At 42.1% G+C, this 23,370-nt stretch overlaps 1 protein-coding gene across 3 annotated transcripts in view; it reads right to left on the bottom strand.

Annotated features, from left to right (window-relative positions):
- Positions 1 to 281: 281 nt before the first annotated feature.
- segn (Secretagogin) overlaps positions 282 to 23,370 on the bottom strand; it is a 49,533-nt gene continuing 26,444 nt past the window's right edge. The window contains 5 exon segments of one of the 3 annotated variants that reach the window (NM_001140072.1): positions 282 to 1,646; positions 2,186 to 2,254; positions 3,682 to 3,741; positions 3,845 to 3,890; positions 4,547 to 4,602. In NM_001140072.1, the coding sequence (NP_001133544.1) occupies positions 1,515 to 1,646; positions 2,186 to 2,254; positions 3,682 to 3,741; positions 3,845 to 3,890; positions 4,547 to 4,602 (363 nt within the window). In that variant the 3' untranslated portion in view covers positions 282 to 1,514. 3 annotated transcript variants of the gene reach the window in all.

Raw genomic sequence — 23,370 nt, 5'->3', positions numbered from 1 at the left:
TCTGTTTGGGCTTCTTGCGGTCAATTTGCAGTCTACAAATGATCTGTAATTATGTTCTGGCCCCCAGACCATCCCAAAAAACCCGTGGCTGAATCTAGTTGATGATCCCTGGGTTAAGTAAATATAATGTGCATATTTAGTGGTGCTATATAATTAACAGAAGTGTAAAATGTTGGCTATTGGCCCAATGCTCTTAATCACTGCCCAGTGGTACTGTATACACAGGCAGTATTGTACGCACTAATGCTAAATGTATCTGTAACAAAGTACACAACACCAAGTACCACTATTCTTGATTTAATTATCATTGTTAAACATCATCATATAATATTAAAAACAGCAACTCACCTAATGTACAATACAGTACTACACTTACATGCAAATTGCCCAATAGCTAGCTATGGCCAGGCCAACAAAACACAACAGGAAAAACATAAGCATCATTCACAACACAGTCTTGAACATTGAGCATTCTCCTGCTTTTTCAAATAGATACACTTTCATTTACCAGTAGACTACCTGTATTATTCTGTATTCATTTACCAGTAGACTACCTGTATTATTCTGTATTAATTTACCAGTAGGCTACCTGTATTATTCTGTATTCATTTACCAGTAGGCTACATGTATTATTCTGTATTCATTTACCAGTAGGCTACATGTATTATTCTGTATTCATTTACCAGTAGACTACCTGTATTATTCTGTATTCATTTACCAGTAGACTACCTGTATTATTCTGTATTAATTTACCAGTAGGCTACCTGTATTATTCTGTATTCATTTACCAGTAGGCTACATGTATTATTCTGTATTCATTTACCAGTAGGCTACCTGTATTATTCTGTATTCATTTACCAGTAGGCTACATGTATTATTCTGTATTAATTTACCAGTAGGCTACATGTATTATTCTGTATTCATTTACCAGTAGGCTACCTGTATTATTCTGTATTCATTTACCAGTAGACTACCTGTATTATTCTGTATTAATTTACCAGTAGGCTACCTGTATTATTCTGTATTCATTTACCAGTAGGCTACATGTATTATTCTGTATTCATTTACCAGTAGACTACCTGTATTATTCTGTATTAATTTACCAGTAGGCTACCTGTATTATTCTGTATTCATTTACCAGTAGGCTACATGTATTATTCTGTATTCATTTACCAGTAGGCTACCTGTATTATTCTGTATTCATTTACCAGTAGGCTACCTGTATTATTCTGTATTCATTTACCAGTAGGCAACCTGTATTATTCTGTATTCATTTACCAGTAGGCTACCTGTATTATTCTGTATTCATTTACCAGTATTATTTTGAATCTATCACAAGAAAATACAATTGATATCATTCAGAACAGTGCTTGTTCCACAACATGCTAAAACACTAGCAGCTGTTGTTTTTGTCATCTTTGTTTTTGAAGATTGGACATAAAGTTCTGGGTGTTCTGGATGCATCACAGTGAAGGGAAGGATCAGTAGTAGAGGTCTTCTCTGTTTGGGGAAACCTAGGCCTTATTGGGCTTCATTCCCAGGCACAGCGCTAGCTCATTCCTCTGGATCTTTCCATCTTTGTTGACGTCACAGTGTCCCAGCAGCACAGCCCTCAGTTTGTCCAGCTCTGGACCAGTGATGCTGGGCTGGATGGAAGATCAACAGGTAAAACACATTAGTAGTCAAACTATGTTTGTATAGATGTATTTTATATTGCACAAAAACAATTAAGATCTATTGAATGTGTGGGCTAAAGTTAATGTATTCTGTAAGTTCCTTGAGGTCAAGAGGTGAAGGATTTCATCTGTTTTTGATGGATACAGAGAACACTGGACACAATAGATGTCCTTTGGGCCAGCCAGGACAGAGATGTATCAGATAGAAGCATGTTCATAACAAGGACATACACAATAGGTATCATATAGGAGCATGTTAAGACTGACTCATAAAGATATACAACACAACAGGATAAAACAATAGACACCAATTCTACCTTTCCCAACACAATATTGTCCCACATGACCTTTACACACACATGACCTTTACAAAGACATATAGTAGATTATTATAGGAACATGCATAGTCCCATGTTATGACAAACACATGACCTTTACAAATACAATAGTCAATTATAATAGGAACATGTTTGTGGCACATTCATAAAGATGTTGTCTGATATTCTTACCCTGACCAGTTCCATCATGTCTTTTACAAAGCCATCCACCTCTGGTCCTTCCAAAGCTCCGGTGTTACTCTGACCAATGGAGAAGAGAGAACATAGAACTCATTAAAAGCTCCATTGTTACTCTGACCAATGGAGAAGAGAGAACATAGAACTCATTAAAAGCTCCGTTGTTACTCTGACCAATGGAGAAGAGAGAACATAGAACTCATTAAAAGCTCCGGTGTTACTCTGACCAATGGAGAAGAGAGAACATAGAACTCATTAAAAGCTCCGGTGTTACTCTGACCAATGGAGAAGAGAGAACATAGAACTCATTAAAAGCTCCGTTGTTACTCTGACCAATGGAGAAGAGAGAACATAGAACTCATTAAAAGCTCCGGTGTTACTCTGACCAATGGAGAAGAGAGAACATAGAACTCATTAAAAGCTCCGGTGTTACTCTGACCAATGGAGAAGAGAGAACATAGAACTCATTAAAAGCTCCGGTGTTACTCTGACCAATGGAGAAGAGAGAACATAGAACTCATTAAAAGCTCCGGTGTTACTCTGACCAATGGAGAAGAGAGAACATAGAACTCATTAAAAGCTCCGGTGTGACTCTGACCAATGGAGAAGAGAGAACATAGAACTCATTAAAAGCTCCGTTGTTACTCTGACCAATGGAGAAGAGAGAACATAGAACTCATTAAAAGCTCCGGTGTTACTCTGACCAATGGAGAAGAGAGAACATAGAACTCATTAAAAGCTCCGGTGTTACTCTGACCAATGGAGAAGAGAGAACATAGAACTCATTAAAAGCTCCGTTGTTACTCTGACCAATGGAGAAGAGAGAACATAGAACTCATTAAAAGCTCCGTTGTTACTCTGACCAATGGAGAAGAGAGAACATAGAACTCATTAAAAGCTCCGTTGTTACTCTGACCAATGGAGAAGAGAGAACATAGAACTCATTAAAAGCTCCGGTGTTACTCTGACCAATGGAGAAGAGAGAACATAGAACTCATTAAAAGCTCCGGTGTTACTCTGACCAATGGAGAAGAGAGAACATAGAACTCATTAAAAGCTCCGGTGTTACTCTGACCAATGGAGAAGAGAGAACATAGAACTCATTAAAAGGTCATCATGCCAAAATTGTAATCTCATTTCTCTGAATGCAGACCAAACATCCTTGTTTTGCAACTCATATTTAATTTACAGACCATATAGAGGAAGCAGTTGCGCTGCAAATCAAATCCAACATCCCAGCCCCAAGGGTGTTGGATTTAGTAAACACATGTAGTTTTTCAGGATCTATGTCAAGTAATGCAAGTGGAAGAAATGGCACAGCAGCCATTTTGGGAGGGGGTGTGGATGACCACACACCATAGCAGTCATCTTTTTGATGAAAGAAGTGATGGATAAGAGTTTAAGTGTTGTAACTACAAAGATCAACAAAGCATTTAAGAGTTGGGCACTTTAAACAACAAAACATTATTTATCATTCTGTCTGTACTCACAACATCATAGTGGTTGAATATTTTGTCAAAGTCTCTCTTTCTGTCTTCTTGACTGGAGGCCTGTAAACAGAGTCGATTACGGTTAGTTTCATCTTCCATTTCCTAAGAAGATTTAGCAGAGTAATGTAAGGAGCATTCGGAGAAACACATCAACTGAACTCACATCCATTTTGAACTGTAGCATGAAATTCTCTTCTAGAGCCAGGATCCTAAAGGAAAACGTGAAATAAACAACAATTTGATCAGCAAAACAGCATAGTTAGAAAAGGTATTGGTACTACAGTATACAGTCAATTAGAAGTACCTGGCCAAACGGTTCAGTATTCAGAATTGTAATAGAGTCAATTAGAAGTACCTGACCAAACGGTTCAGTATTCAGAATTGTAATAGAGTCAATTAGAAGTACCTGACCAAATGGTTCAGTATTCAGAATTGTAATAGAGTCAATTAGAAGTACCTGACCAAATGGTTCAGTATTCAGAATTGTAATAGAGTCAATTAGAAGTACCTGGCCAAATGGTTCAGTATTCAGAATTGTAATAGAGTCAATTAGAAGTACCTGACCAAACGGTTCAGTATTCAGAATTGTAATAGAGTCAATTAGAAGTACCTGGCCAAATGGTTCAGTATTCAGAATTGTAATAGAGTCAATTAGAAGTACCTGACCAAACGGTTCAGTATTCAGAATTGTAATAGAGTCAATGAGAAGTACCTGGCCAAATGGTTCAGTATTCAGAATTGTAATAGAGTCAATCAGAAGTACCTGGCCAAATGGTTCAGTATTCAGAATTGTAATAGAGTCAATTAGAAGTACCTGACCAAACGGTTCAGTATTCAGAATTGTAATAGAGTCAATTAGAAGTACCTGGCCAAATCGTTCAGATCCAAGCGACCATCCTTATTTTTGTCAAAAATCTTCATCTGTTAGAAAAAAGGAATTGATGCATAATAAAACATGTGTAATTTTGGTTCAAGACCGACCAATGGAGATATTACATATATTTGGCGATTACAGGTTTTCCTGCTTAAAAAAGCCAACTAAACATGTTTGTCAATGGTTTAGATCTGAGCACAAATAAACACACTGACGCAGGTTAGCGTTTTCATTATGAATCTTGTTCTGGAGGCAGCTCTGCAGAGTGGAAATGCCACAACGTGATTAAACCCAACCCTAACCTTAACCACACTGCTAAGCCTAATGCCTAACCCTAACCTTAACCACACTGCTAAGCCTAATGCCTAACCCTAACCTTAACCACACTGCTAAGCCTAATGCCTAACCCTAACCTTAACCACACTGCTAAGCCTAATGCCTAACCCTAACCTTAACCACACTGCTAAGCCTAATGCCTAACCCTAACCTTAACCACACTGCTAAGCCTAATGCCTAACCCTAACCTTAACCACACTGCTAAGCCTAATGCCTAACCCTAACCTTAACCATACTGCTAACCCAAATGCCTAACCCTAACCTTAACCACACTGCTAAGCCTAATGCCTAACCCTAACCTTAACCATACTGCTAACCCAAATGCCTAACCCTAACCTTAACCACACTGCTAAGCCTAATGCCTAACCCTAACCTTAACCATACTGCTAACCCAAATGCCTAACCCTAACCTTAACCACACTGCTAAGCCTAATGCCTAACCCTAACCTTAACCACACTGCTAAGCCTAATGCCTAACCCTAACCTTAACCACACTGCTAAGCCTAATGCCTAACCCTAACCTTAACCACACTGCTAAGCCTAATGCCTAACCCTAACCTTAACCATACTGCTAACCCAAATGCCTAACCCTAACCTTAACCACACTGCTAAGCCTAATGCCTAACCCTAACCTTAACCACACTGCTAAGCCTAATGCCTAACCCTAACCTTAACCACACTGCTAAGCCTAATGCCTAACCCTAACCTTAACCACACTGCTAAGCCTAATGCCTAACCCTAACCTTAACCATACTGCTAACCCAAATGCCTAACCCTAACCTTAACCACACTGCTAAGCCTAATGCCTAACCCTAACCTTAACCATACTGCTAACCCAAATGCCTAACCCTAACCTTAACCACACTGCTAAGCCTAATGCCTAACCCTAACCTTAACCATACTGCTAACCCAAATGCCTAACCCTAACCTTAACCACACTGCTAAGCCTAATGCCTAACCCTAACCTTAACCACACTGCTAAGCCTAATGCCTAACCCTAACCTTAACCACACTGCTAAGCCTAATGCCTAACCTTAACCACACTGCTAAGCCTAATGCCTAACCCTAACCTTAACCACACTGCTAAGCCTAATGCCTAACCCTAACCTTAACCACACTGCTAAGCCTAATGCCTAACCCTAACCACACTGCTAAGCCTAATGCCTAACCCTAACCTTAAAGGCACATTTTTGTTTTCGTACATTTTTACAATATAGGCAATTTCGACTTTGCAGCTGGCCTATCTAAGGGGAAATCTCTCAGCTCTGCCTCCAAGACAAGACTCTTGACAATAAAGGTCAACCTGCCATTTTGACAGTCACTCTCTTTGAAAATAAATATGATAGACAGGTTAGAAGTACTCTAACGAGAACGGGGTGATGCCAGACCAGGCCAGGGTAAGAGACAGACAGGGTGATGTCAGATCAGGCCAGGGTAAGAGACAGACAGGCCAGGGTAAGAGACAGACAGGCCAGGGTGAGAGACAGACAGAGTGATGTCAGACCAGGCCAGGGTGAGAGACAGACAGGCCAGGGTGAGAGACAGAAAGGCCAGGGTGAGAGACAGACAGGGTGATGCCAGACCAGGGCAGGGTAAGAGACAGACAGGCCAGGGTGAGAGACAGACAGGCCAGGGTGAGAGACAGACAGGGTGAATCGGTATGAGAGGTGTGACAGTCTCCCGCCAGACACTGGTAATCTAATATCAGTCTGTTAGATGAGATGATTAATACAGCTGGACAGAGTGATCTGCTGCTGGCTGCCACAACATAGCCCTGTCACGGTCCCAAATGACTCCCTATTCCCTATATAGTGTACTACTTTTGACCAGGGCCCATAAGGAATAGGATGCCATTTGGGAACACACTACCCTGTCTGATGAACTGGAGAGAGAGAGACCACACCTGGCTGCAGGATGAAGCCATTTTCTCCTCACTGGGAATCTGAGTCAGGGAAGTCCATTTAACGTTAGAGCAGAAGTTAGAACGTTTTCAGAGAAGGGAACAATCCTCAGGGTATAGATAAGATTGGAAAAACAAGTCGGTGACAGGTGCCAGTATAATGCGATGACCCTTTCACAGGAGTCTGGGAACAAGCCACATCGGAGCGGCAGGTAGCCTAGTGGTTAGAGTGTAGGGACGGCAGGTAGACTAGTGGTTAGAGTGTAGGGGCGGCAGGCAGCCTAGTGGTTAGAGTGTAGGGGCAGGCAGGTAGCCTAGTGGTTAGAGTGTAGGGGCGGCAGGTAGCCTAGTGGTTAGAGTGTAGGGACGGTAGGTAGACTAGTGGTTAGAGTGTAGGGGCGGCAGGTAGCCTAGTGGTTAGAGTGTAGGGACAGGTAGTCTAGTGGTTAGAGTGTAGGGGCAGGCAGGTAGACTAGTGGTTAGAGTGTAGGGACGGTAGGTAGCCTAGTGGTTAGAGTGTAGGGGCGGCAGGTAGCCTAGTGGTTAGAGTGTAGGGACAGGTAGCCTAGTGGTTAGAGTGTAGGGACGGCAGGTAGCCTAGTGGTTAGAGTGTAGGGACAGGCAGGTAGTCTAGTGGTTAGAGTGTAGGGGCAGGCAGGTAGACTAGTGGTTAGAGTGTAGGGACGGCAGGTAGCCTAGTGGTTAGAGTGTAGGGGCAGGCAGGTAGACTAGTGGTTAGAGTGTAGGGGCAGGCAGGTAGTCTAGTGGTTAGAGTGTAGGGGCGGCAGGTAGCCTAGTGGTTAGAGTGTAGGGGCAGGCAGGTAGACTAGTGGTTAGAGTGTAGGGGCAGGCAGGTAGACTAGTGGTTAGAGTGTAGGGGCGGCAGGTAGCCTAGTGGTTAGAGTGTAGGGGCGGCAGGTAGACTAGTGGTTAGAGTGTAGGGGCAGGCAGGTAGACTAGTGGTTAGAGTGTAGGGGCAGGCAGGTAGCCTAGTGGTTAGAGTGTAGGGGCGGCAGGTAGCCTAGTGGTTAGAGTGTAGGGACGGTAGGTAGACTAGTGGTTAGAGTGTAGGGGCGGCAGGTAGCCTAGTGGTTAGAGTGTAGGGACAGGTAGTCTAGTGGTTAGAGTGTAGGGGCAGGCAGGTAGACTAGTGGTTAGAGTGTAGGGACGGTAGGTAGCCTAGTGGTTAGAGTGTAGGGGCGGCAGGTAGCCTAGTGGTTAGAGTGTAGGGACAGGTAGCCTAGTGGTTAGAGTGTAGGGACGGCAGGTAGCCTAGTGGTTAGAGTGTAGGGGCGGCAGGTAGTCTAGTGGTTAGAGTGTAGGGGCAGGCAGGTAGACTAGTGGTTAGAGTGTAGGGACGGCAGGTAGCCTAGTGGTTAGAGTGTAGGGGCAGGCAGGTAGACTAGTGGTTAGAGTGTAGGGGCAGGCAGGTAGTCTAGTGGTTAGAGTGTAGGGACGGCAGGTAGACTAGTGGTTAGAGTGTAGGGACGGCAGGTAGACTAGTGGTTAGAGTGTAGGGACGTCAGGTAGCCTAGTGGTTAGAGTGTAGGGGCAGGCAGGTAGCCTAGTGGTTAGAGTGTAGGGACGGTAGGTAGCCTAGTGGTTAGAGTGTAGGGACGGCAGGTAGCCTAGTGGTTAGAGTGTAGGGGCAGGCAGGTAGACTAGTGGTTAGAGTGTAGGGGCGGCAGGTAGCCTAGTGGTTAGAGTGTAGGGACAGGTAGTCTAGTGGTTAGAGTGTAGGGGCAGGCAGGTAGACTAGTGGTTAGAGTGTAGGGACGGTAGGTAGCCTAGTGGTTAGAGTGTAGGGGCAGGCAGGTAGACTAGTGGTTAGAGTGTAGGGACGGCAGGTAGACTAGTGGTTAGAGTGTAGGGGCGGCAGGTAGCTTAGTGGTTAGAGTGTAGGGGCAGGCAGGTAGCCTAGTGGTTAGAGTGTAGGGGCAGGCAGGTAGACTAGTGGTTAGAGTGTAGGGGCAGGCAGGTAGACTAGTGGTTAGAGTGTAGGGACGGCAGGTAGACTAGTGGTTAGAGTGTAGGGACGGCAGGTAGACTAGTGGTTAGAGTCTAGGGACGGCAGGTAGACTAGTGGTTAGAGTGTAGGGGCAGGCAGGTAGACTAGTGGTTAGAGTGTAGGGGCAGGCAGGTAGACTAGTGGTTAGAGTGTAGGGACGGCAGGTAGACTAGAGGTTAGAGTGTAGGGACGGCAGGTAGCCTAGTGGTTAGAGTGTAGGGACGGCAGGTAGACTAGAGGTTAGAGTGTAGGGACGGCAGGTAGCCTAGTGGTTAGAGTGTAGGGACGGCAGGTAGACTAGAGGTTAGAGTGTAGGGACGGCAGGTAGCCTAGTGGTTAGAGTGTAGGGACGGCAGGTAGACTAGTGGTTAGAGTGTAGGGGCAGGCAGGTAGCCTAGTGGTTAGAGTGTAGGGACGGCAGGTAGCCTAGTGGTTAGAGTGTAGGGGCAGGCAGGTAGACTAGTGGTTAGAGTGTAGGGACGGCAGGTAGACTAGTGGTTAGAGTGTAGGGGCAGGCAGGTAGCCTAGTGGTTAGAGTGTAGGGACGGCAGGTAGCCTAGTGGTTAGAGTGTAGGGGCAGGCAGGTAGACTAGTGGTTAGAGTGTAGGGACGGCAGGTAGACTAGTGGTTAGAGTGTAGGGACAGGCAGGTAGACTAGTGGTCAGAGTGTAGGGACGGCTGGTAGACTAGTGGTTAGAGTGTAGGGACAGGCAGGTAGACTAGTGGTCAGAGCGTAGGGACGGCAGGTAGCCTAGTGGTTAGAGTGTAGGGGCGGAAGGTAGTCTAGTGGTTAGAGTGTAGGGACGGCAGGTAGACTAGTGGTTAGAGTGTAGGGACGGCAGGTAGCCTAGTGGTTAGAGCGTAGGGACGGCAGGTAGACTAGTGGTTAGAGTGTAGGGGCGGCAGGTAGCCTAGTGGTTAGAGTGTAGGGACGGCAGGTAGACTAGTGGTTAGAGTGTAGGGGCGGCAGGTAGCTTAGTGGTTAGAGTGTAGGGGCAGGCAGGTAGCCTAGTGGTTAGAGTGTAGAGGCAGGCAGGTAGACTAGTGGTTAGAGTGTAGGGACGGCAGGTAGCTAAGTGGTTAGAGTGTAGGGGCAGGCAGGTAGCATAGTGGTTAGAGTGTAGGGACGGCAGGTAGCCTAGTGGTTAGAGTGTAGGGACGGCAGGTAGCCGAGTGGTTAGAGTGTAGGGGCAGGCAGGTAGACTAGTGGTTAGAGTGTAGGGGTGGCAGGTAGCTTAGTGGTTAGAGTGTAGGGGCAGGCAGGTAGGCTCGTGGTTAGAGTGTAGGGGCAGCAGGTAGACTAGTGGTTAGAGTGTAGGGGCGGCAGGTAGCCTAGTGGTTAGAGTGTTGGGACAGGCAGGTAGCCTAGTGGTTAGAATGTAGGGGCAGGCAGGTAGCCTAGTGGTTAGAGTGTAGGGGCGGCAGGTAGCCTAGTGGTTAGAGTGTAAGGACGGCAGGTAGCCTAGTGGTTAGAGTGTAGGGGCAGGCAGGTAGACTAGTGGTTAGAGTGTAGGGACAGGCAGGTAGCCTAGTGGTTAGAGTGTAGGGACGGCAGGTAGCCTAGTGGTTAGAGTGTAGGGGCAGGCAGGTAGACTAGTGGTTAGAGTGTAGGGATGGCAGGTAGCCTAGTGGTTAGAGTGTAGGGGCAGGCAGGTAGACTAGTGGTTAGAGTGTAGGGACGGCAGGTAGACTAGTGGTTAGAGTGTAGGGGCGGCAGGTAGCATAGTGGTTAGAGTGTAGGGGCGGCAGGTAGCCTAGTGGTTAGAGTGTAGGGGCGGCAGGTAGCCTAGTGGTTAGAGTGTAGGGACGGCAGGAAGACTAGTGGTTAGAGTGTAGGGACGGCAAGTAGACTAGTGGTTAGAGTGTAGGGACGGCAGGTAGACTAGTGGTTAGAGTGTAGGGACGGCAGGTAGACTAGTGGTTAGAATGTAGGGACGGCAGGTAGTCTAGCGGTTAGAGTGTAGGGGCAGGCAGGTAGACTAGTCGTTAGAGTGTAGGGACGGCAGGTAGACTAGTGGTTAGAGTGTAGGGGCAGGCAGGTAGACTAGTGGTTAGAGTGTAGGGGCGGCAGGTAGACTAGTGGTTAGAGTGTAGGGGCGGCAGGTAGACTAGTGGTTAGAGTGTAGGGACGGCAGGTAGCCTAGTGGTTAGAGTTTAGGGACGGCAGGTAGCCCAGTGGTTAGAGTGTAGGGGCGGTAGGTAGCCTAGTGGGTAGCTTAGTGGTTAGAGTGTAGGGGCGGTAGGTAGACTAGCGGTTAGAGCGTTGGGCCTGTAACCGAAAGGTTGGTGGATCGAATCCCTGAGCTGACAAGGTAAAAATCTGTCGTTCTGCCCCTGAACAAGGCAGTTAACCCACAGTTCCTAGGCCGTCATTGTAAATAAGAATTTGTTCTTAACTGACTTGCCTAGTTAAATAAAGGTTAAATAAAACTACATATTAAACATCCTGAAGACCCTGTACAGTTTATACACAGCGGGGGGTTGTAATGAACGTCACGGCAACCAGATTTACCTGCTGAATCTATACCACCTTCAGTGACATGAAAGGCACTCTGAAAGAGCCACCAATGAGGTTCATTTACCCCGCAGTAATGGTTCTAGAGACTGATGACTGCATTAATGGTTCTAGAGACTGATGACTGCATTAGGTTGATTAGAGACTGATGACTGCATTAATGGTTCTAGAGACTGATGACTGCATTAATGGTTCTAGAGACTGATGACTGCATTAGGTTGATTAGAGACTGATGACTGCATTAGGTTGATTAGAGACTGATGACTGCATTAATGGTTCTAGAGACTGATGACTGCATTAATGGTTCTAGAGACTGATGACTGCATTAATGGTTCTAGAGACTGATGACTGCATTAATGGTTCTAGAGACTGATGACTGCATTAGGTTGATTAGAGACTGATGACTGCATTAATGGTTCTAGAGACTGATGACTGCATTAATGGTTCTAGAGACTGATGACTGCATTAGGTTGATTAGAGACTGATGACTGCATTAGGTTGATTAGAGACTGATGACTGCATTAATGGTTCTAGAGACTGATGACTGCATTAATGGTTCTAGAGACTGATGACTGCATTAGATTGATTAGAGACTGATGACTGCATTAATGGTTCTAGAGACTGATGACTGCATTAATGGTTCTAGAGACTGATGACTGCATTAATGGTTCTAGAGACTGATGACTGCATTAGATTGATTAGAGACTGATAACTGCATTAATGGTTCTAGAGACTGATGACTGCATCAATGGTTCTAGAGACTGATGACTGCATTAGATTGATTAGAGACTGATGACTGCATTAGATTGATTAGAGACTGATGACTGCATTAATGGTTCTAGAGACTGATGACTGCATTAGGTTGATTAGAGACTGATGACTGCATTAGATTGATTAGAGACTGATGACTGCATTAATGGTTCTAGAGACTGATGACTGCATTAGGTTGATTAGAGACTGATGACTGCATTAATGGTTCTAGAGACTGATGACTGCATTAATGGTTCTAGAGACTGATGACTGCATTAGGTTGATTAGAGACTGATGACTGCATTAGATTGATTAGAGACTGATGACTGCATTAATGGTTCTAGAGACTGATGACTGCATTAGGTTGATTAGAGACTGATGACTGCATTAGATTGATTAGAGACTGATGACTGCATTAATGGTTCTAGAGACTGATGACTGCATTAGGTTGATTAGAGACTGATGACTGCATTAATGGTTCTAGAGACTGATGATTGCATTAGGTTGATTAGAGACTGATGACTGCATTAGGTTGATTAGAGACTGATGACTGCATTAGGTTGATTAGAGACTGATGATTGCATTAGGTTGATTAGAGACTGATGACTGCCCCTGAACAAGGCAGTTAACCCACAGTTCCTAGGCCGTCATTGTAAATAAGAATTTGTTCTTAACTGACTTGCCTAGTTAAATAAAGGTTAAATAAAACTACATATTAAACATCCTGAAGACCCTGTACAGTTTATACACAGCGGGGGGTTGTAATGAACGTCACGGCAACCAGATTTACCTGCTGAATCTATACCACCTTCAGTGACATGAAAGGCACTCTGAAAGAGCCACCAATGAGGTTCATTTACCCCGCAGTAATGGTTCTAGAGACTGATGACTGCATTAATGGTTCTAGAGACTGATGACTGCATTAGGTTGATTAGAGACTGATGACTGCATTAATGGTTCTAGAGACTGATGACTGCATTAATGGTTCTAGAGACTGATGACTGCATTAGGTTGATTAGAGACTGATGACTGCATTAGGTTGATTAGAGACTGATGACTGCATTAATGGTTCTAGAGACTGATGACTGCATTAATGGTTCTAGAGACTGATGACTGCATTAATGGTTCTAGAGACTGATGACTGCATTAATGGTTCTAGAGACTGATGACTGCATTAGGTTGATTAGAGACTGATGACTGCATTAATGGTTCTAGAGACTGATGACTGCATTAATGGTTCTAGAGACTGATGACTGCATTAGGTTGATTAGAGACTGATGACTGCATTAATGGTTCTAGAGACTGATGACTGCATTAATGGTTCTAGAGACTGATGACTGCATTAGGTTGATTAGAGACTGATGACTGCATTAGATTGTTCTAGAGACTGATGACTGCATTAATGGTTCTAGAGACTGATGACTGCATTAGGTTGATTAGAGACTGATGACTGCATTAGATTGATTAGAGACTGATGACTGCATTAATGGTTCTAGAGACTGATGACTGCATTAGGTTGATTAGAGACTGATGACTGCATTAATGGTTCTAGAGACTGATGACTGCATTAGGTTGATTAGAGACTGATGACTGCATTAGGTTGATTAGAGACTGATGACTGCATTAGGTTGATTAGAGACTGATGACTGCATTAGGTTGATTAGAGACTGATGACTGCATTAGGTTGATTAGAGACTGATGACTGCATTAGGTTGATTAGAGACTGATGACTGCATTAGGTTGATTAGAGACTGATGACTGCATTAATGGTTCTAGAGACTGATGACTGCATTAATGGTTCTAGAGACTGATGACTGCATTAATGGTTCTAGAGACTGATGACTGCATTAGTTTGATTAGAGACTGATGACTGCATTAGGTTGATTAGAGACTGATGACTGCATTAGATTGATTAGAGACTGATGACTGCATTAGGTTGATTAGAGACTGATGACTGCATTAATGGTTCTAGAGACTGATGACTGCATTAATGGTTCTAGAGACTGATGACTGCATAAATGGTTCTAGAGACTGATGACAACATTAATGGTTCTAGAGACTGATGACTGCAGTAATGGTTCTAGAGACTGATGACTGCATTAATGGTTCTAGAGACTGATGACTGCATTAGGTTGATTAGAGACTGATGACTGCATTAATGGTTCTAGAGACTGATGACTGCATTAGATTGATTAGAGACTGATGACTGCATTAGGTTGATTAGAGACTGATGACTGCATTAATGGTTCTAGAGACTGATGACTGCATTAGGTTGATTAGAGACTGATGACTGCATTAATGGTTCTAGAGACTGATGACTGCATTAATGGTTCTAGAGACTGATGACTGCATTAATGGTTCTAGAGACTGATGACTGCATTAATGGTTCTAGAGACTGATGACTGCATTAGGTTGATTAGAGACTGATGACTGCATTAGATTGATTAGAGACCGATGACTGCATTAATGGTTCTAGAGACTGATGACTGCATTAGGTTGATTAGAGACTGATGACTGCACTAGATTGATTAGAGACTGATGACTGCATTAGATTGATTAGAGACTGATGACTGCATTAACGGTTCTAGAGACTGATGACTGCATTAATGGTTCTAGAGACTGATGACTGCATTAATGGTTCTAGAGACTGATGACTGCATTAATGGTTCTAGAGACTGATGACTGCATTAGATTGATTAGAGACTGATGACTGCATTAGGTTGATTAGAGACTGATGACTGCATTAATGGTTCTAGAGACTGATGACTGCATTAATGGTTCTAGAGACTGATGACTGCATTAATGGTTCTAGAGACTGATGACTGCATTAGGTTGATTAGAGACTGATGACTGCATTAGATTGATTAGAGACTGATGACTGCATTATGTTGATTAGAGACTGATGACTGCATTAGATTGATTAGAGACTGATGACTGCATTAATGGTTCTAGAGACTGATGACTGCATTAGGTTGATTAGAGACTGATGACTGCATTAATGGTTCTAGAGACTGATGACTGCATTAATGGTTCTAGAGACTGATGACTGCATTAATGGTTCTAGAGACTGATGACTGCATTAGGTTGATTAGAGACTGATGACTGCATTAATGGTTCTAGAGACTCATGACTGCATTAATGGTTCTAGAGACTGATGACTGCATTATGTTGATTAGAGACTGATGACTGCATTAATGGTTCTAGAGACTGATGACTGCATTAGATTGATTAGAGACTGATGACTGCATTAGATTGATTAGAGACTGATGACTGCATTAATGGTTCTAGAGACTGATGACTGCATTAGATTGATTAGAGACTGATGACTGCATTAGATTGATTAGAGACTGATGACTGCATTAGGTTGATTAGAGACTGATGACTGCATTAGGTTGATTAGAGACTGATGACTGCATTAGATTGATTAGAGACTGATGACTGCATTAATGGTTCTAGAGACTGATGACTGCAGTAATGGTTCTAGAGACTGATGACTGCATTAATGGTTCTAGAGACTGATGACTGCATTAATGGTTCTAGAGACTGATGACTGCATTAATGGTTCTAGAGACTGATGACTGCATTAATGGTTCTAGAGACTGATGACTGCATTAATGGTTCTAGAGACTGATGACTGCATTAATGGTTCTAGAGACTGATGACTGCATTAGGTTGATTAGAGACTGATGACTGCATTAGATTGATTAGAGACCGATGACTGCATTAATGGTTCTAGAGACTGATGACTGCATTAGGTTGATTAGAGACTGATGACTGCACTAGATTGATTAGAGACTGATGACTGCATTAGATTGATTAGAGACTGATGACTGCATTAACGGTTCTAGAGACTGATGACTGCATTAATGGTTCTAGAGACTGATGACTGCATTAATGGTTCTAGAGACTGATGACTGCATTAATGGTTCTAGAGACTGATGACTGCATTAGATTGATTAGAGACTGATGACTGCATTAGGTTGATTAGAGACTGATGACTGCATTAATGGTTCTAGAGACTGATGACTGCATTAATGGTTCTAGAGACTGATGACTGCATTAATGGTTCTAGAGACTGATGACTGCATTAATGGTTCTAGAGACTGATGACTGCATTAGGTTGATTAGAGACTGATGACTGCATTAATGGTTCTAGAGACTCATGACTGCATTAATGGTTCTAGAGACTGATGACTGCATTATGTTGATTAGAGACTGATGACTGCATTAATGGTTCTAGAGACTGATGACTGCATTAGATTGATTAGAGACTGATGACTGCATTAGATTGATTAGAGACTGATGGCTGCATTAATGGATCTAGAGACTGATGACTGCATTAGATTGATTAGAGACTGATGACTGCATTAGATTGATTAGAGACTGATGACTGCATTAATGGTTCTAGAGACTGATGACTGCATTAGATTGATTAGAGACTGATGACTGCATTAGATTGATTAGAGACTGATGACTGCATTAGGTTGATTAGAGACTGATGACTGCATTAGATTGATTAGAGACTGATGACTGCATTAATGGTTGTAGAGACTGATGACTGCAGTAATGGTTCTAGAGACTGATGACTGCATTAATGGTTCTAGAGACTGATGACTGCATTAATGGTTCTAGAGACTGATGACTGCATTAGGTTGATTAGAGACTGATGACTGCATTAGGTTGATTAGAGACTGATGACTGCATTAATGGTTCTAGAGACTGATGACTGCATTAATGGTTCTAGAGACTGATGACTGCATTAGGTTGATTAGAGACTGATGAATGCGTTAGGTTGATTAGAGACTGATGACTGCATTAATGGTTCTAGAGACTGATGACTGCATTAATGGTTCTAGAGACTGATGACTGCATTAGATTGATTAGAGACTGATGACTGCATTAGATTGATTAGAGACTGATGACTGCATTAGATTGATTAGAGACTGATGACTGCATTAGGTTGATTAGAGACCGATGACTGCATTAATGGTTCTAGAGACTGATGACTGCATTAATGGTTCTAGAGACTGATGACTGCATTAGATTGATTAGAGACTGATGACTGCAATAATGGTTCTATAGACTGAAGACTGCATTATGTTGATTAGAGACTGATGACTGCATTAATGGTTCTAGAGACTGATGACTGCATTAGATTGATTAGAGACTGATGACTGCATTAGATTGATTAGAGACTGATGGCTGCATTAATGGATCTAGAGACTGATGACTGCATTAGATTGATTAGAGACTGATGACTGCATTAGATTGATTAGAGACTGATGACTGCATTAATGGTTCTAGAGACTGATGACTGCATTAGATTGATTAGAGACTGATGACTGCATTAGGTTGATTAGAGACTGATGACTGCATTAGGTTGATTAGAGACTGATGACTGCATTAGATTGATTAGAGACTGATGACTGCATTAATGGTTCTAGAGACTGATGACTGCAGTAATGGTTCTAGAGACTGATGACTGCATTAATGGTTCTAGAGACTGATGACTGCATTAATGGTTCTAGAGACTGATGACTGCATTAATGGTTCTAGAGACTGATGACTGCATTAGGTTGATTAGAGACTGATGACTGCATTAGGTTGATTAGAGACTGATGACTGCATTAATAGTTCTAGAGACTGATGACTGCATTAATGGTTCTAGAGACTGATGACTGCATTAGGTTGATTAGAGACTGATGAATGCATTAGGTTGATTAGAGACTGATGACTGCATTAATGGTTCTAGAGACTGATGACTGCATTAATGGTTCTAGAGACTGATGACTGCATTAATGGTTCTAGAGACTGATGACTGCATTAGGTTGATTAGAGACTGATGACTGCATTAATGGTTCTAGAGACTCATGACTGCATTAATGGTTCTAGAGACTGATGACTGCATTATGTTGATTAGAGACTGATGACTGCATTAATGGTTCTAGAGACTGATGACTGCATTAGATTGATTAGAGACTGATGACTGCATTAGATTGATTAGAGACTGATGGCTGCATTAATGGTTCTAGAGACTGATGACTGCATTAGATTGATTAGAGACTGATGACTGCATTAGATTGATTAGAGACTGATGGCTGCATTAATGGATCTAGAGACTGATGACTGCATTAGATTGATTAGAGACTGACGACTGCATTAGATTGATTAGAGACTGATGACTGCATTAATGGTTCTAGAGACTGATGACTGCATTAGATTGATTAGAGACTGATGACTGCATTAGATTGATTAGAGACTGATGACTGCATTAGGTTGATTAGAGACTGATGACTGCATTAGGTTGATTAGAGACTGATGACTGCATTAGATTGATTAGAGACTGATGACTGCATTAATGGTTCTAGAGACTGATGACTGCAGTAATGGTTCTAGAGACTGATGACTGCATTAATGGTTCTAGAGACTGATGACTGCATTAATGGTTCTAGAGACTGATGACTGCATTAATGGTTCTAGAGACTGATGACTGCATTAATGGTTCTAGAGACTGATGACTGCATTAGGTTGATTAGAGACTGATGACTGCATTAGGTTGATTAGAGACTGATGACTGCATTAATGGTTCTAGAGACTGATGACTGCATTAATGGTTCTAGAGACTGATGACTGCATTAGGTTGATTAGAGACTGATGAATGCGTTAGGTTGATTAGAGACTGATGACTGCATTAATGGTTCTAGAGACTGATGACTGCATTAATGGTTCTAGAGACTGATGACTGCATTAGATTGATTAGAGACTGATGACTGCATTAGATTGATTAGAGACTGATGACTGCATTAGATTGATTAGAGACTGATGACTGCATTAGGTTGATTAGAGACTGATGACTGCATTAATGGTTCTAGAGACTGATGACTGCATTAATGGTTCTAGAGACTGATGACTGCATTAGATTGATTAGAGACTGATGACTGCATTAATGGTTCTAGAGACTGATGACTGCATTATGTTGATTAGAGACTGATGACTGCATTAATGGTTCTAGAGACTGATGACTGCATTAGATTGATTAGAGACTGATGACTGCATTAGATTGATTAGAGACTGATGGCTGCATTAATGGATCTAGAGACTGATGACTGCATTAGGTTGATTAGAGACTGATGACTGCATTAGATTGATTAGAGACTGATGACTGCATTAATGGTTCTAGAGACTGATGACTGCATTAGATTGATTAGAGACTGATGACTGCATTAGATTGATTAGAGACTGATGACTGCATTAGGTTGATTAGAGACTGATGACTGCATTAGGTTGATTAGAGACTGATGACTGCATTAGATTGATTAGAGACCGATGACTGCATTAATGGTTCTAGAGACTGATGACTGCATTAGGTTGATTAGAGACTGATGACTGCACTAGATTGATTAGAGACTGATGACTGCATTAGATTGATTAGAGACTGATGACTGCATTAACGGTTCTAGAGACTGATGACTGCATTAATGGTTCTAGAGACTGATGACTGCATTAATGGTTCTAGAGACTGATGACTGCATTAATGGTTCTAGAGACTGATGACTGCATTAGATTGATTAGAGACTGATGACTGCATTAGGTTGATTAGAGACTGATGACTGCATTAATGGTTCTAGAGACTGATGACTGCATTAATGGTTCTAGAGACTGATGACTGCATTAATGGTTCTAGAGACTGATGACTGCATTAGGTTGATTAGAGACTGATGACTGCATTAGGTTGATTAGAGACTGATGACTGCATTAATGGTTCTAGAGACTGATGACTGCATTAATGGTTCTAGAGACTGATGACTGCATTAGGTTGATTAGAGACTGATGAATGCGTTAGGTTGATTAGAGACTGATGACTGCATTAATGGTTCTAGAGACTGATGACTGCATTAATGGTTCTAGAGACTGATGACTGCATTAGATTGATTAGAGACTGATGACTGCATTAGATTGATTAGAGACTGATGACTGCATTAGATTGATTAGAGACTGATGACTGCATTAGGTTGATTAGAGACCGATGACTGCATTAATGGTTCTAGAGACTGATGACTGCATTAATGGTTCTAGAGACTGATGACTGCATTAGATTGATTAGAGACTGATGACTGCAATAATGGTTCTATAGACTGAAGACTGCATTATGTTGATTAGAGACTGATGACTGCATTAATGGTTCTAGAGACTGATGACTGCATTAGATTGATTAGAGACTGATGACTGCATTAGATTGATTAGAGACTGATGGCTGCATTAATGGATCTAGAGACTGATGACTGCATTAGATTGATTAGAGACTGATGACTGCATTAGATTGATTAGAGACTGATGACTGCATTAATGGTTCTAGAGACTGATGACTGCATTAGATTGATTAGAGACTGATGACTGCATTAGGTTGATTAGAGACTGATGACTGCATTAGGTTGATTAGAGACTGATGACTGCATTAGATTGATTAGAGACTGATGACTGCATTCATGGTTCTAGAGACTGATGACTGCAGTAATGGTTCTAGAGACTGATGACTGCATTAATGGTTCTAGAGACTGATGACTGCATTAATGGTTCTAGAGACTGATGACTGCATTAATGGTTCTAGAGACTGATGACTGCATTAGGTTGATTAGAGACTGATGACTGCATTAGGTTGATTAGAGACTGATGACTGCATTAATAGTTCTAGAGACTGATGACTGCATTAATGGTTCTAGAGACTGATGACTGCATTAGGTTGATTAGAGACTGATGAATGCATTAGGTTGATTAGAGACTGATGACTGCATTAATGGTTCTAGAGACTGATGACTGCATTAATGGTTCTAGAGACTGATGACTGCATTAATGGTTCTAGAGACTGATGACTGCATTAGGTTGATTAGAGACTGATGACTGCATTAATGGTTCTAGAGACTGATGACTGCATTAATGGTTCTAGAGACTGATGACTGCATTATGTTGATTAGAGACTGATGACTGCATTAATGGTTCTAGAGACTGATGACTGCATTAGATTGATTAGAGACTGATGACTGCATTAGATTGATTAGAGACTGATGGCTGCATTAATGGATCTAGAGACTGATGACTGCATTAGATTGATTAGAGACTGACGACTGCATTAGATTGATTAGAGACTGATGACTGCATTAATGGTTCTAGAGACTGATGACTGCATTAGATTGATTAGAGACTGATGACTGCATTAGATTGATTAGAGACTGATGACTGCATTAGGTTGATTAGAGACTGATGACTGCATTAGGTTGATTAGAGACTGATGACTGCATTAGATTGATTAGAGACTGATGACTGCATTAATGGTTCTAGAGACTGATGACTGCAGTAATGGTTCTAGAGACTGATGACTGCATTAATGGTTCTAGAGACTGATGACTGCATTAATGGTTCTAGAGACTGATGACTGCATTAATGGTTCTAGAGACTGATGACTGCATTAGGTTGATTAGAGACTGATGACTGCATTAGGTTGATTAGAGACTGATGACTGCATTAGAATGGTTCGTTGATTAGAGACTGATGACTGCATTAATGGTTCTAGAGACTGATGACTGCATTAGGTTGATTAGAGACTGATGAATGCGTTAGGTTGATTAGAGACTGATGACTGCATTAATGGTTCTAGAGACTGATGACTGCATTAATGGTTCTAGAGACTGATGACTGCATTAGATTGATTAGAGACTGATGACTGCATTAGATTGATTAGAGACTGATGACTGCATTAGATTGATTAGAGACTGATGACTGCATTATGTTGATTAGAGACTGATGACTGCATTAATGGTTCTAGAGACTGATGACTGCATTAATGGTTCTAGAGACTGATGACTGCATTAGATTGATTAGAGACTGATGGCTGCATTAATGGTTCTAGAGATTGATGACTGCATTATGTTGATTAGAGACTGATGACTGCATTAATGGTTCTAGAGACTGATGACTGCATTAGATTGATTAGAGACTGATGACTGCATTAGATTGATTAGAGACTGATGACTGCATTAGGTTGATTAGAGACTGATGACTGCATTAGGTTGATTAGAGACTGATGACTGCATTAGATTGATTAGAGACTGATGACTGCATTAATGGTTCTAGAGACTGATGACTGCAGTAATGGTTCTAGAGACTGATGACTGCATTAATGGTTCTAGAGACTGATGACTGCATTAATGGTTCTAGAGACTGATGACTGCATTAATGGTTCTAGAGACTGATGACTGCATTAGGTTGATTAGAGACATATGACTGCATTAGGTTGATTAGAGACTGATGACTGCATTAATGGTTCTAGAGACTGATGACTGCATTAATGGTTCTAGAGACTGATGACTGCATTAGGTTGATTAGAGACTGATGAATGCATTAGGTTGATTAGAGACTGATGACTGCATTAATGGTTCTAGAGACTGATGACTGCATTAATGGTTCTAGAGACTGATGACTGCATTAGGTTGATTAGAGACTGATGACTGCATTAGGTTGATTAGAGACTGATGACTGCATTAAAGGTTCTAGAGACTGATGACTGCATTAATGGTTCTAGAGACTGATGACTGCATTAGGTTGATTAGAGACTGATGAATGCGTTAGGTTGATTAGAGACTGATGACTGCATTAATGGTTCTAGAGACTGATGACTGCATTAATGGTTCTAGAGACTGATGACTGCATTAGATTGATTAGAGACTGATGACTGCATTAGATTGATTAGAGACTGATGACTGCATTAGGTTGATTAGAGACCGATGACTGCATTAATGGTTCTAGAGACTGATGACTGCATTAATGGTTCTAGAGACTGATGACTGCATTAATGGTTCTAGAGACTGATGACTGCATTAGGTTGATTAGAGACTGATGACTGCATTAGGTTGATTAGAGACTGATGACTGCATTAATAGTTCTAGAGACTGATGACTGCATTAATGGTTCTAGAGACTGATGACTGCATTAGGTTGATTAGAGACTGATGAATGCATTAGGTTGATTAGAGACTGATGACTGCATTAATGGTTCTAGAGACTGATGACTGCATTAATGGTTCTAGAGACTGATGACTGCATTAGGTTGATTAGAGACTGATGACTGCATTAATGGTTCTAGAGACTGATGACTGCATTAATGGTTCTAGAGACTGATGACTGCATTATGTTGATTAGAGACTGATGACTGCATTAATGGTTCTAGAGACTGATGACTGCATTAGATTGATTAGAGACTGATGACTGCATTAGATTGATTAGAGACTGATGGCTGCATTAATGGATCTAGAG

The sequence above is a fragment of the Salmo salar genome, chromosome ssa05 (genome assembly GCF_905237065.1).
Source record: "Salmo salar chromosome ssa05, Ssal_v3.1, whole genome shotgun sequence".
NCBI lineage: Eukaryota > Metazoa > Chordata > Actinopteri > Salmoniformes > Salmonidae > Salmo > Salmo salar.
The sequence above is the reverse complement of the archived record's forward strand: the minus strand, read 5'-3'. Positions and strand labels throughout refer to the sequence as shown.